Source organism: Eumetopias jubatus, unplaced genomic scaffold, assembly GCF_037043125.1.
Source record: "Eumetopias jubatus isolate StellerSeaLion01/CBP00866 unplaced genomic scaffold, mEumJub1_p1.0 scaffold_14, whole genome shotgun sequence".
Lineage (NCBI taxonomy): Eukaryota > Metazoa > Chordata > Mammalia > Carnivora > Otariidae > Eumetopias > Eumetopias jubatus.
The window spans coordinates 86,472,939-86,485,480 of NW_028274820.1; the positions used below are offsets into that span (position 1 = coordinate 86,472,939).

The 12,542-nt window shown below is 55.2% G+C and overlaps 1 protein-coding gene across 1 annotated transcript; it reads left to right on the forward strand.

Annotated features, from left to right (window-relative positions):
- Nucleotides 1–4,685: 4,685 nt before the first annotated feature.
- On the forward strand, nucleotides 4,686–11,539 carry CPA1 (carboxypeptidase A1). The gene is made up of 10 exons (XM_028106298.2): nucleotides 4,686–4,750; nucleotides 5,213–5,294; nucleotides 5,758–5,991; nucleotides 6,226–6,327; nucleotides 7,100–7,201; nucleotides 7,385–7,495; nucleotides 8,164–8,254; nucleotides 8,986–9,185; nucleotides 9,588–9,672; nucleotides 11,352–11,539. Exons 1-10 carry the CDS (start codon nucleotides 4,686–4,688, stop codon nucleotides 11,537–11,539), a joined length of 1,260 nt encoding a protein of 419 aa, XP_027962099.2.
- The last annotated feature ends 1,003 nt before the right edge of the window (nucleotides 11,540–12,542 follow it).

Consider the following 12,542-nt stretch of genomic DNA (forward strand, 5'->3'; position numbering starts at 1 on the left):
GACATTCCTGCTCGGATCTTCTCTCTTCCGTCTCTGTTCTGGGATTTGGGCTCTGACTTGACATTTCCTAAAGACCCACTGCAGTGTTTCTCTCTTCAGGTTACAAATTCTGCCTCCTTTCCGGACACAAGCACCACCAGCCACTTTAAAGTGATAATCCTGCAGCTTCCAAGCAAACAAACACATAGCTTCTACTCGGCCCTCAGTTACGAAAGCGAAGCTCAAGGAGGCTGCTGTCAGAGCCTCCTCTCCCAGCCCTTACACGAGGCCCCCACGGCCCGCAGCCTCCCCCCACAGCCTCAGCAGGCGCGGCCCCTCTCGACCCACACCGTCCTGGGAACCCTCGCCCATCGCAAGTCCCAGGGCCCCTGTGGCTCTACTGTGATCTGCCCCCAAACCTGGGAAGGCCCTCTGTACTCTGCCCAGACCTGTCACCAGGCTGTGATTTGTTTGGGGGTGAAAAATACGAATGTCTTAGAATCATAAAGTGTCGCAGCTGGAAGGGACCCCCAAAATCCTTCTGTCCTACTCTCTCATGTCATAGATAAGGAAACTGAGGCTCAGGGATGTGCGGTGACCTCCCCGAGTCATATAACGGGTTTGTGGCAATCTACTTTCGGACGGTGTTCCCTCTCCCGTTTTGCCGTCTTCTGAAGTTAGAGAATGCCTTTGTGTTAGCTGTGCACTTCCTTCAGGCGCGTGTGACAGAGAGCCAGCTTGCTAAAGCTGGAGGGGGAGAAAATGGAATTAGTTGGCTCATCTCTAGAGCTGCGGTGGGGGTGGGGTGGCTAGACCCACCTGAATCACCCGGCCTCAGAGTTGGGAAGGGCGGTCCCTAGGGGAAGACAGAGGTGCTTTTACCAGAAGGAGGATGCTGGGCAGGGAAAAGGAGAGATGTCCATTACAGGCCACCACTTAGCTGCCTCAGATTCTCACAGCCTTCTCTTCCCATACACACAACCGTATCCCATACAGCCTTGAACACACGTGCCAAAGCGAGACAGCTGAAATCTCCTCCAGCTACCGCATTCGGCCATTTTCACTGTGCCTGTTTGTGCTATTTGCAAGGATATCCCTTGTCCACAGTCTTCCTTTGATCCCCGACATGGACCCGGACTGATTCTCCTGCCTTTTTAACAAACCATTTTCTATGTTTTAGTTTGGGGATCTTTAAGCATTGTCTTAGAGCTTCCGTTTACCACGCTTGGGCACTCTCTGGCAACAGTGTTGCCATGAATAGTTGTCCAGTGTGTGCACTGCACAAAAGCATTCTGCTGAGAGGATGAGGGACTGTGTCTGCCCAGAGGGGGAGGGATGCACTTTTCCATTTCACATAAGGTCTCTCCTAGGCTAAAATTGTATTGTCCTCTGACAAAACGACCACTTTAAAAGCTCAGTAAAGGGGCGCCTGGATGGCTCAGTCGGTTGGGAGTCTGACTCTTGATTTCGGCTCAGATCATGATCTCGGGGTTGTGGGATGGAGCCTCAAATCGGGCTCTATGCCCGGTGCGGAGTCTGCTTGTCCCTCTCCCTTTGCTCTTCCCCTGCCACTTGTGCAAGCTTTCTCTCTCTCTCTCTCTCTCTCAAATAAATAAATAAAATCTTTAAAAACATAATAAAATCTTAGTAGGTGCATCACTTAGAATGCTTTTTACAGCCTCAGAGCTTTGTATAGTTAATAAAAAGGAAATGTATATTCCTTGATACTGTATAGTCCAAAGGTGGAGCGACAGACTTGACAATATCCAGGGAAGTGTGTCTCCTCAAGAGTGGGAAAACATTTTCTAGAAGCTTCCTTGCTGGCTTCCCTTCACTTCTTATTGGTCAAACTGGGTCAAATGCCTACCCCTAAATCAATCACCTGTAAAAGACAGTGGGATTCCTCAATTGTCTTAAGCCAATCTTGGAATTTATCCCTGAGCTGGGGATGGGGTGACTTTCCTGAGGGGTGATACCTGCATCGAATCTTGGTTTGTTCAGCGAGGGAGAAGGGAGGGACACTGGACTCTCTACTCCATGTGGCTACAGCAGGCCTTCCTCGGTTTATGGTTTAGGTTCAGGCCTCTGGCCTGTGACCTTTCCTTGAATCTGGATGCCAGGCTGGTAGCTTCTTTCTCATGCTAATAGGGGTCTTGATGCTCTGCATACACTCCGAGTTTTCTGCTTAAAGGCCTTCATCTTTGCCCTTGCTTTGGACCAATGTGAAAGAAGCCCCTGTGGGAAGGCAACGCTGGGGCCTTCTGCTCCAGGTTCCATTCTAGCAAACTGCTCTTTACCAAGAGGCAATTTTCAGCTTCCTGAGGTGCTTTGGAGGGACCCAGGGAATTAGGCCTAGCCTCCGCCTGAGACCCGAAGTCCTCTCCCATTGTGTTTTCAGCTTCCTGACATTGCTGGCCCTAATTTTAGCTTGCAGCATTAAATTAATCTTTCCCAACCTTGCAAGAAAATAGATTACATGACTCTTGATCACCTTAGGTTGCTGGCTGGAGGCTTCAGGAGGCCCGCTTGGCGGGGCTGTCCCTCCCCCCCATCCCCCTTCCTCCAGTGGGCTTGTCTTTTCTAGAAGGAATTCACAGAAGGCCCAAGAATTAGCCAACACCCCCAACATGTGTAGTGTGTGTGAAACAGAGTCAAACCTATAGGACAGCTTTGGATTTAAGAAATACAAAAAGAAATATTGTTTTCATAATGCAAACTGAAGAAAGGCTCTACAAAACCTTTTTTCTTGCTGGGGGACAGATTTGAGAGCTCGAGAACACTGCAGGGCCCTGAGAGTTGAGGGAGACTATGAGGGATGGCTAAGAAACAGTTCCTGGTCTGAGGAAACTTATAGTCTCACAGGGGAGACACACATTAAGGAGGAGTAAATGTGAGTTTGTGTTCAAGCACTGCCTAGTGTAATGAACACCCATTCCTTTCTGTGCCTAGTAAAATCCTGTCATTAAGACTCAGGTCAAATGTCGCCTTCTTGGTAAAGTCTTCCCTGGAATCCACTTCTCATGCACGGCAGAGAAAACGCCCCACTCAGGTCTCCCGCAGCGAGGAATACATCCCCAGTAAGTCTTTTGCTCATGTCATCCTGTCTTGGTAACGGCTTCTTGTAAGACCTGTTGGAGAACCGGAACGTTGGTTGGTTACTTCCATCTTCTGCATGAGACCGTGGGCTCTCTGAGATCAGGGACAAGTCAGTGGGGAGCTGAATTGTTGTGGTGAAGCCACACTTCCCACAGGCTGCCCCCAGCCAATGACTGGTGTTTCTGGGGGATGCAGGACTCCCCTGGCTTGCAGCACTGGCTCCTAGATTTTGTGTCAGCCTGGCCAAAATATTCTCAGAATGGCTCCTGTCTGCGCTTCTCCTGCCCAAACTCCTCTCCTCCCTGCTCTCCTCCTTTGAGGAGAGACCGGGCAGATACTTGAGAAAGAGGCCAGAGGAAGCTGCAGGTAGGAAGTGGGTCTTACCTGGGGCCTGGAGATCAGGCAAGGCTGCTGGAGAGGAAAGAAACAGTCTTCATGGAGACCCCGCATCTGTTGAGGATGGTTTCAGTGTTCTATCGTCTTCTCAGAGCTAAGCTTAGAGGAAAGAGTAGGGGGTCAATAGAATGGAGTCTCTCTGTCCTGGCATAGGAGGGTCGGCCAGGTAGAGGGTGGGTTAGGGAGGCAGAGGGAACAGTTGGAAACCAGAAAGGGCCACTTTGGCTGTTGTCAGTGTCCAAGCCCGAGGCCCTGACATAGAGCAGGGCCCCCAGATGGTGCTGGGTAGCCCCTGGGGGCCCCTGTGGATTAGAGCGGATTTGTGTGAGATGTTTCTGCAGTGAGATCAGCATCCAGAGCCAGAGTGAATTCCCCCTTGCGAGTTCCACTTTCTCCTGGACACTGTGCAGTCCCAACAGGGGTCTGGCCCTGGTTCCCAGCACCAGGCTTTCTACTCTGATGACATCTGGTTATAGTTCCCATCAAGGGCAGCCCTGATCCTGAGCCCCATAGTGGCGGGGGTGGGGGGAAACACTGGCGGGAGTCGGGCTCCCGCCCCAGCTGCTGCTGCTGTGGTCTGACTCCCACGAGGCCACTGAGGCCGGGAGGACTGGGGCTGTCCCCCGGAGGGGGACGTGCCTGGCACCGGGGAGGGGCAGCCCTGGACCCAGCCAGCAGGTGCAGGAGCGGGACGGGGGCGGAGAGTCCCAGCTGGCTCTGCCGTAGTAACAGAAGCGCTGGCACTTAGGAACGTGGGGGAAGGGGAAGCCCTCACCTGAGGCTCCAGCTGGCGTGGCCGCTCCGGAGTCCACTGCCCGGTCAGCAAACGGGACTGAAGCCCAGGCTCCGGAGTCCACTGCCCGGTCAGCAAACGGGACTGAAGTACCAGGCCAGGTACCCGGGGCTGTGGGCGAGCCGGGGCCCAGCTGGAAGGCCTCAGGCCCCAGCCGACCCTCAGGCTCAGGCGGGCACTTCACGGCCAAGGGCTTGAGGCCTGGCTTATCTCCCCAGCTGCCCTGTTCCCTGCCACTTTATCAGGGAGGGTGAGAAGGTGTCAGAGCTCAGGACTCCGTCCTCCCTCCCCGTGGGACAGGGCCCAGGTGCAAGGGGGAGGACAACCCTTGGCCATGGCCAGAAGACCTCTGACCTGGGGGAGTTTAAAAGGCCCCAGGACCTTCTCTCAGCCTCAGCTGATGTTCCCAATTAGCCGCGGGATGAGGCGGGTGCTGATTTTCAGTGTGTTGCTGGGGGCTGTGCTTGGCAAAGAGGACTTTACAGGGTACGAGGATGACGGGAAGGGGGTGCTCACGCAGCAGAGGGGAGGACCCGGCCCCTGGCCAGCTTCTGGAGGCGACAGACAGGCTGACTTGTGGGAAGACTCCAGAGAGGCGCAGACTAGTACACCCTGGGAGGCAGGCTGACCAGGGGCCATTCCAAGCCCCGGAGAAATCCAAGCTCGAAGGAATTTTTAGGAGAGGAGGTGGGAGGAAGCCTGGCTGGCTTTGGAGAGAGAAATAGAGTCTAAACTGGGATGGGGATCTCAGTTGTGTCCAGAAGGTTCCAAGGAGCGTAGACCTCCCCTTGCTAAGGCCTCTCATGATTCCTCCTGCTCAGCCAGAGAGGATAGAGGCCCAGCCTTTGGATTCCAGGCCTCTCTATGCCACTCTCCTCCCACCGGGGGAGCGTGAGAGGCCAATCCAGAGCTGCTCGGGCCCTTCATCTCCCCTCCCTCTCTGCCCAGGCATCAGGTGCTCCGAATCTCTGCTACCGATGAAGCCCAGGTACAGAAGGTGAAGGAGCTGGAGGACCTGGAGCACCTGAAGGTCCGAAGAAGTGGGGAGCCTTCCCCGAGGCCCCAGGGTTCCTCTCAGGCTAGCTGGACCCACCCCAGGATGCCACCCTCCCCCGGGGCCACCTGGGGCCTGGGCCCTCTCTCCTCAGCCACCCAGAAAGGACCCAGGGGACTGATCCCTGTTAAGAAATGATTTAACTCCCACCGCCCCCCCCCAAGTCCCAGAATCTTGCTGCCTTCGAGCTTCTGAGCAAAGGCGGGGGGGGCTCCTTTCCGGCACTGCTCTCTCTCCCCTGTGCTTTCTTGAGCTCCTCCATACTGCCATTTCCCCGACCACAGTGAACTCTGTCCAATGGCCATGGTTTCCCCTTCGTCCCCGGCCCCTAGCAGCCATGCTGCGGCCGCAGTTGTAGGGGACACTCTGGCCTAACACCCCCTCCCGGGCTGGCCCCTTCCCAGCTCACGGGGACAGTGCCTGCTCTCGTCCTCCCCAGCTGGACTTCTGGAGGGGCCCTGCCCAGCCTGGTTCCCCCATCGACGTCCGAGTGCCCTTCCCCAGCACCCAGGCTGTCAAAATCTTCCTGGAGGCCCATGGCATCGGGTACACGACCATGATTGAGGATGTGCAGGCCCTGCTGGACGAGGAGCAGGAGCAGATGTTCGCCTTCCGGACCGGGGCCCTTTCCACGGACACCTTTAACTACGCCACCTACCACACCCTGGAGGAGGTGAGGGACCCCTGGGGTCACTCCGTGCAAGCACTAAGCTCCGCCTCAGGCTGGCAGAATGTGGCCGACCTGGGTGTGCGGGGCGCCTGCTCTGTCCCCTAGCGGCCTGGGGGGCCGGGGTCGCGGCTCCCCTGAATCTCAGCGCTTGCAGCCAGCGGGCGAATGGAGCTGCTCCGGAGGCATCGGGTGCCTGGCAGCCACTCCAGCCGGCCTCCCCTTCTCTCCCTTCCTCAGATCTATGGCTTCATGGATATCCTTGTGGCTGAGTACCCGCAGCTTGTCAGCAAGCTCCAGATTGGCAGCAGCTACGAAGGGCGTCCCATCTACGTGCTGAAGGTAACAGGCACCTGCGTGACGTGAGAACATACCCGGCGCATATGGGAGAACGGGCAGCCCCCTGTGTGTGTTGGGCCTCGGGGGCAAGCCCACGGTCGCAGAGAACACACCGTGACGTGAACGCCCCATGCTGACATTGGGGAAGGACAGAATCTCTATGCTGGTCCAGCTGTATGCATACCTGTACACACACAATTCTTAAATTTTTAAGTGACCCGGGTATTTTTTTAAAAGATTTTTTACTTATTTATTTGAGAGAGGGAGAGAGAGCGCGCATGAGAAGGGGGAGGGTCAGAGGGAGAAGCAGACTCCCTGCTGAGCAGGGAGCCCGATGCGGGACTTGATCCCGGGACTCCAGGGTCATGACCTGAGCCAAGGGCAGTCGCTTAACCAACTGAGCCACCCAGGTGCCCGACCCGGGTATTTTCAATCAAGTGTCACATTGTGGGAAGTATCCCAGAGTCGGTGGAGTCCAGAGAAAATGTTTTATTTGTGATGCCCCACAGAGAACTGTGTATGGGCAGCAGAAGAGGGCAGGGCCCAGAGTTCTGGCTGAGGCCCATTTGCCCCAAGGCCGTATGAAGGCCGGAGGCCACGTTCTGCTGGATTCCTGTCCGGACACCCCACTCCCCACCTCACCTGAGTGATGGCCCCACAAACGGAGCCTCAACCTGACATACCCGGGGAGAAGAAGGCCTCTGGGCCGGGGTAGGCTCCCCTTCAAGGAGCCAAGACAGGATGCTAGCTGGATCTCCCTGTTCTTCTTGTCCAGTTCAGCACTGGGGGAAACAGCCGTCCTGCCATCTGGATCGACACCGGCATCCATTCCCGGGAGTGGGTCACCCAGGCCAGCGGGGTCTGGTTTGCAAAGAAGGTAAGCCTGGGGCGGTGAGCAGGGCTCTTGCCTGGTGGGGCTGGAGGTCAAGGCCCACGGGAGCCCTGGCCTCCTCTGTCCACCCAGAAGCAGTGATGCAGAGGGAGCAGGTGCTCACTGCCTCAGTGTGGCGGACGGCTGGCCTGACCCCCTCTGCCTGTCCGTCCCCTAATTCCGCACCAGATCACACAGGACTATGGCCAGGAGCCCACACTCACCGCCATTCTTGACTCCATGGACATCTTCCTGGAGATTGTCACTAACCCTGACGGCTTTGCCTTCACCCACAACAAGGTATAGGCCTTCTCCCATTCTTTGGAGGTTTAAACAGGGTGGGTCTCTGAGCCCCACGAGCTAACTCACCCCTAATCTCAACCCCCAGAAGTTGAGGGAGGGGCAAATAGACCTGTCTTCCTAGACCAGGGTTCTCATCCTCGGCATTCTTGACATTTGGGGCAGAGAATTCTTTTTCTGGGGGGGGGGGCTGTCCTGTGCCTGCAGAGTGTTTAGCATCATCCTGACCTAATACTCAGGAAATGCCAGGAGCAACCCTCTCCCTTGAGAGAGCCAAAAATGTCTTCAGACTTTGCCAAATGTCCAGGTATCGTCCCCAGGGGAGACCCACTGCCCTGGACCTTATTTCCTAGCTTTATGTTACTTTTATGGCAGGTACAGCATGCTACCAAGCTAGTGTGTGTCGTGGAGGGGGGGGGGCACGTTGTGGAGGCACCTGGTGAAATGCCATCTACTGTTGCCTCTGTTCTCCTTTAACCAAGAGCCTCCTTTGCAGACCTTCCTGACAACCAGTTGAAAGTGGTTTCTGACCCTTGCTATGTCCAGCCCAGTGTTACAGATTGGGTGCTTCGTGTTGTTTATGGCCGCTCACAGCCCACCCTGCTGTCTGCAGGCTCTGGACGCCAGCCCGGCATGGTGACAGACAAGTGTCTTGATTCCTTCCCCAGAATCGCATGTGGCGCAAGACTCGGTCCCTCACGGAGGGCTCCTCCTGTGTTGGAGCGGACCCCAACCGGAACTGGGATGCTGGCTTTGGGAGTAAGGCCCAGTGTGATATGGAAGCAGGGATGGGAAACCCAGCATGGCTTCTTCCCTTCCTGGGTCCTGTTGCCCCCTCCCCTTTCCTGCCCCAGCGGTGAGGGCGGAGTGGGGGGGGTGGGTGTCAGTGTCTCCTCTGGGGCTCTTAGTGAGGTTTTCTTGTGCCGTGTCTGTAGAACAAATCTCCCCACAGTGGAATTAAGGTCTGAAATCTATGTAGGGGTTTTCGAGGGTAGCTTCAGCTCCTTCCCTCTGTGGTCCCTTCACTACAAGAATGGGTCTTGGGGACGCCTGGGTGGCTCAAAAGCATCTGCCTTTGGCTCGGCTCATGATCCCGGGGTCCTGGGAGCGAGCCCCATGTAGGTCGTGTCGGGCTCCCTGTTCAACAGGGAGCCTGCTTCTCGCTCTCCCCCTGCTGCTCCCCCTGTTTGTGCTTGTGCATGCTCTCGCTCTCTCTCTCTGTCAAATAAATAAGATCTTAAAAAAAAAAAAGAATGGGTCTTTCTTGAGACCCTCCTGGGGCATGTCCATCCATGTTGCCTACGCCTGGCTGGGGAGGGAGGCAGGACCCCCAGGTTATAAAAGGCCTTTGGCCTTTCCTTAATCCCAGGGTAGGGGTGAGCCCTCCTGCATTCCACCTCACCCCTGCTTCCATGCGAAGAACTTGAGGCTGTAGAAGCCACGCTGCTTGGGTGTAAGGAATGCCAACGATCCTTCTTCCTCTCCCACAGGGCCTGGAGCCAGCAGCAACCCATGCACAGAGACTTACCATGGCAAGTTTGCCAATTCTGAAGTGGAGGTCAAGTCCATTGTGGACTTTGTGAAGAACCACGGGAACATCAAGGCCTTCATCTCTATCCACAGCTACTCCCAGCTCCTCCTGTATCCCTATGGCTACAAAGCAGAGGTGGCCCCTGACCAGGCTGAGCTGGTATGTGCCCATCCCCCACTTGCCCTGTGGTGCCTAGCACCCCTTTCTCCCATGGAGCCCCGATGGCTTAGGAAGACCTGCAAGGCAGACTAGCCTCGATTTCTGCCTGGAAAACTGAGGCCCAGTTGGGTTGAGTCACTCCTGTCACATGACAGAGCAAGGGGCAGGGCTAGACTTGGAGCTGGTACCACAAGCTCAGTTTGGAACTGCAGTGTGACCAAAGGGCAGTGACCGAAGTGCCAGCCAGACATCCCATGGGGTTAGAGGACCACAGGGTCACTGAACTCCTGCTCTTTGCTGGGCTACTTCCCAGCTGGAAGTTGGGCTACCCTGGCCCTCCTGTTCTGGGGGGGTCTGCTGTTGCTGCCCATAACAGGTGGTACCGCTCGGCATTTTCTCCAGGACCAGGTGGCCAAGTCTGCTGTGACAGCCCTCTCCTCTCTGTATGGCACCAAGTTCAAGTATGGCAGCATCATCAAAGCAATTTGTAAGTGGGTGCATGGTCTCTGCAGGGGCACCGGGAGTAAGCTTAGCTGGCGTTTCCTGCCTGGGGTAGTGTCCCTCCTTGGGGCAAGTGCCCAGCGGTGCTTAGATCGGGGAACACAGACGAGGAGAACAGTTCTCGGCCGTGCCTCGGTGGGCAGCGGGGCCCTTTTCTGACCTGAACTCTGCCTTCTTTGATACCTTCCGATAAAGCGTATCAGCTCCTCTGAGAACTTTGGTCCCCTTGTCTTAGGTTAAGTCCGGCTTTATGGAGGGGCTGGAGGGTTCTGCTGGCATTTCTGTATCACCAAGAAATTCAACTTAAAAAAACACTCCTCCTCTGATGTCTTTCAGTTAGAGACTAGATCCTATCTATCATCCCCAGCTTAGTTGTCCCTGCCATGCCGCTGGGAGGAGCACTGCTACATCAAAACGGAATTCAGTCAGCAAATGTTTACTGAGCACCTACTATGCATCAGGCCTTGTTTTCCGTGCTTGGGAAACAGCTGGGAATAAGCAAAGATCAGGAACCATACATTCTAGTCGGGGAGAGTGACGATAACCATGAATTAGTAAATGATACCGTATGTTAGGTGATGAAAATTCGGGAGAAAAAGAAAAGCTAGAACAGAGTAAATGGAATCAAGGGTACTGGGCATGGAAGCTGGGGAGGTGGGTGGAAGGGTAGGCCTCAGTGAGTTGGTACTATCTGGGCAAGTGTTGAAGGAAAATGAGGAAGGGAGCCAAGAGGCTATCTGTCTGGGGAAGAGCCTTCTGGGCAGAGGAACCTTCTAGAACAAAGGCCCTACCATGTGATCTGGACTGGCATGTTGGGGGAATGGCAAAACAGTGTGGAGCCCCACGTGACGGCAGCCGGCGGGTGGGGGGGGAGAGTGCACAGGGTCATAGGGAACTAGTGGGGTGGGGGCAGATGCCATAGGGCCCTGAGGAATGCAACAGGTTTGCCGGCTGACAAGAGGCAGGGGACAGGGACAGAGGTGGGGGGTCTGCACATACCCCTCACGTACCTCGTGCCCAGAGTGCCAGGTGTTAGTAGGCGAGTGGGCCACAGTCTTAGCTACAGCTGGCCTTGTTTTGGATTCCAGGCCTGGTTTGGAAGTGGTTTCAAACTGCATCAAAGTTTTCTACTTCATTCAATGTTGTCAAATTACATTCTGATATGCAGCCGCCTCCCGCACCCCGGCCCGATTCAAAAGCAACTTCGTTACCCACTGTTAACTGCAAATCTGGGCCAAGTTTCCTCCAAAAAGACAGCCAAGGGGCTTTTACTTTGCCTCTGGCTCTTTGCGCTTTCTCCTGCAGACCAGAGCCCCAGGGGACAAATCCTGGTTACTCAAGTGGGTAACTCTGGTATATTTGGACCAAAGCAGCTGTTGGAGGGAGGCGGTTTTCAGTGGGGCTTTCGCAATTGCGAGAATGTTCTTGCATCCCCCTGTGATAGGAGAACCACAGCTGGTCCCTCTCTCTGGGCCTCTTGAGCTGAGACCTTTTGGGGGAGCTTCCTGGGAGGAAGCCAGGCTGCTTGGTCAACAGCGGGCCCTTAGCAGACGCGGCCTCCCGTGAACCCTGCATGAGGCTCCGGGCTTCGGACCATTGGCCCAGCCCACATTAATGTGTCAAGAGTGATTGACCTTTGCTCTCTGGCATCTGCTCCCGCCCCAGACCAAGCCAGTGGAAACACCATTGACTGGAGCTACAGCCAAGGCATCAAGTACTCCTTCACCTTCGAGCTCCGGGACACGGGGCGCTATGGCTTCCTGCTGCCGGCCTCCCAGATCATCCCCACGGCCCAGGAGACGTGGCTGGCGCTTTGCGCCATCATGGAACACACCCTGAATCACCCCTACTGAACTGGCCCTTCGGGACCCTCCTCTTCCCCCGCCCCCTCTGGCCCCAGCCAGGCAACCAAATAAAGTCTGAGTGTCCATGGAACAGAATCTGGGGGCTGGCATGGAGGAGTGCGTCTGCCTTTGCAAGCCGGGGCAGAAGTGGTTTAGTTCCTGCAGGCCTCCCTGGGAATGTGTGGGTGGCTGGACTAGATGACCCCTAAATTCCCCTGCATTCCAAGGTCCTCTGAAGTTGGATCCAAGTGGCGTCGGTTTTAATTAGAGCACCCCGCGCTCAGCTCATCAGTGCGGTGGTTCGTTCATACCTGAGTAGCCAGCGGCCGCCCGCTGCAGCTGCTAACCAAATGCCAGGCACCCTGCAGGGGTGAGGAATTCAGCCTGCACAATAGTAGAGCTAGTTGGGTCCGTTTATCTACAGGAGCAATCACTGAGTATGGACTAGAATAATCTTGGTGGCCGCTGCTGTCCCAAATAGACATTGCAGCAGGCAGAGCAAATTTAATTAAGTCGGAAGAAAACAACTGGGTTCAATGAAAAATTTACTGGAGATAAAGAACAAACACCAATCCCAGGACATTTTATTAACTGTAGTACACCACGAAGACTTTGCTTTTAGGGACAGAAGTAGCCTTATTTTCATATGCCACATCCTTTCTAGCATCCTTTGACACATGGTCTCCACTTCCTCTCCTGTTTTACCCACCACCACTCCCTTACCATTTGCAAAATTTCTCAAATATAAGGCCCTCCCTCTGATACTGTCCAGAGCTCCTAAAACTCACTGGCTTTCCTCCTTTGGCTCGGTGGTTCTGATGGCTGTGACAGAGCACGGAGCGCTAGCACCACAATACATTGGGCATCTCAGCTTTTTTCAAAGCAAGAATCTACCCGGTGTTTCTTCCAAATCTCTTCAGATGCAAACGTGGAGCAGGGGGTTATTCTCACAGCAGTCACTGGGAAGGGAGTGAGGGTGGATTGGTAGCTCCCCAAAGAGGGAAGCTGCGGG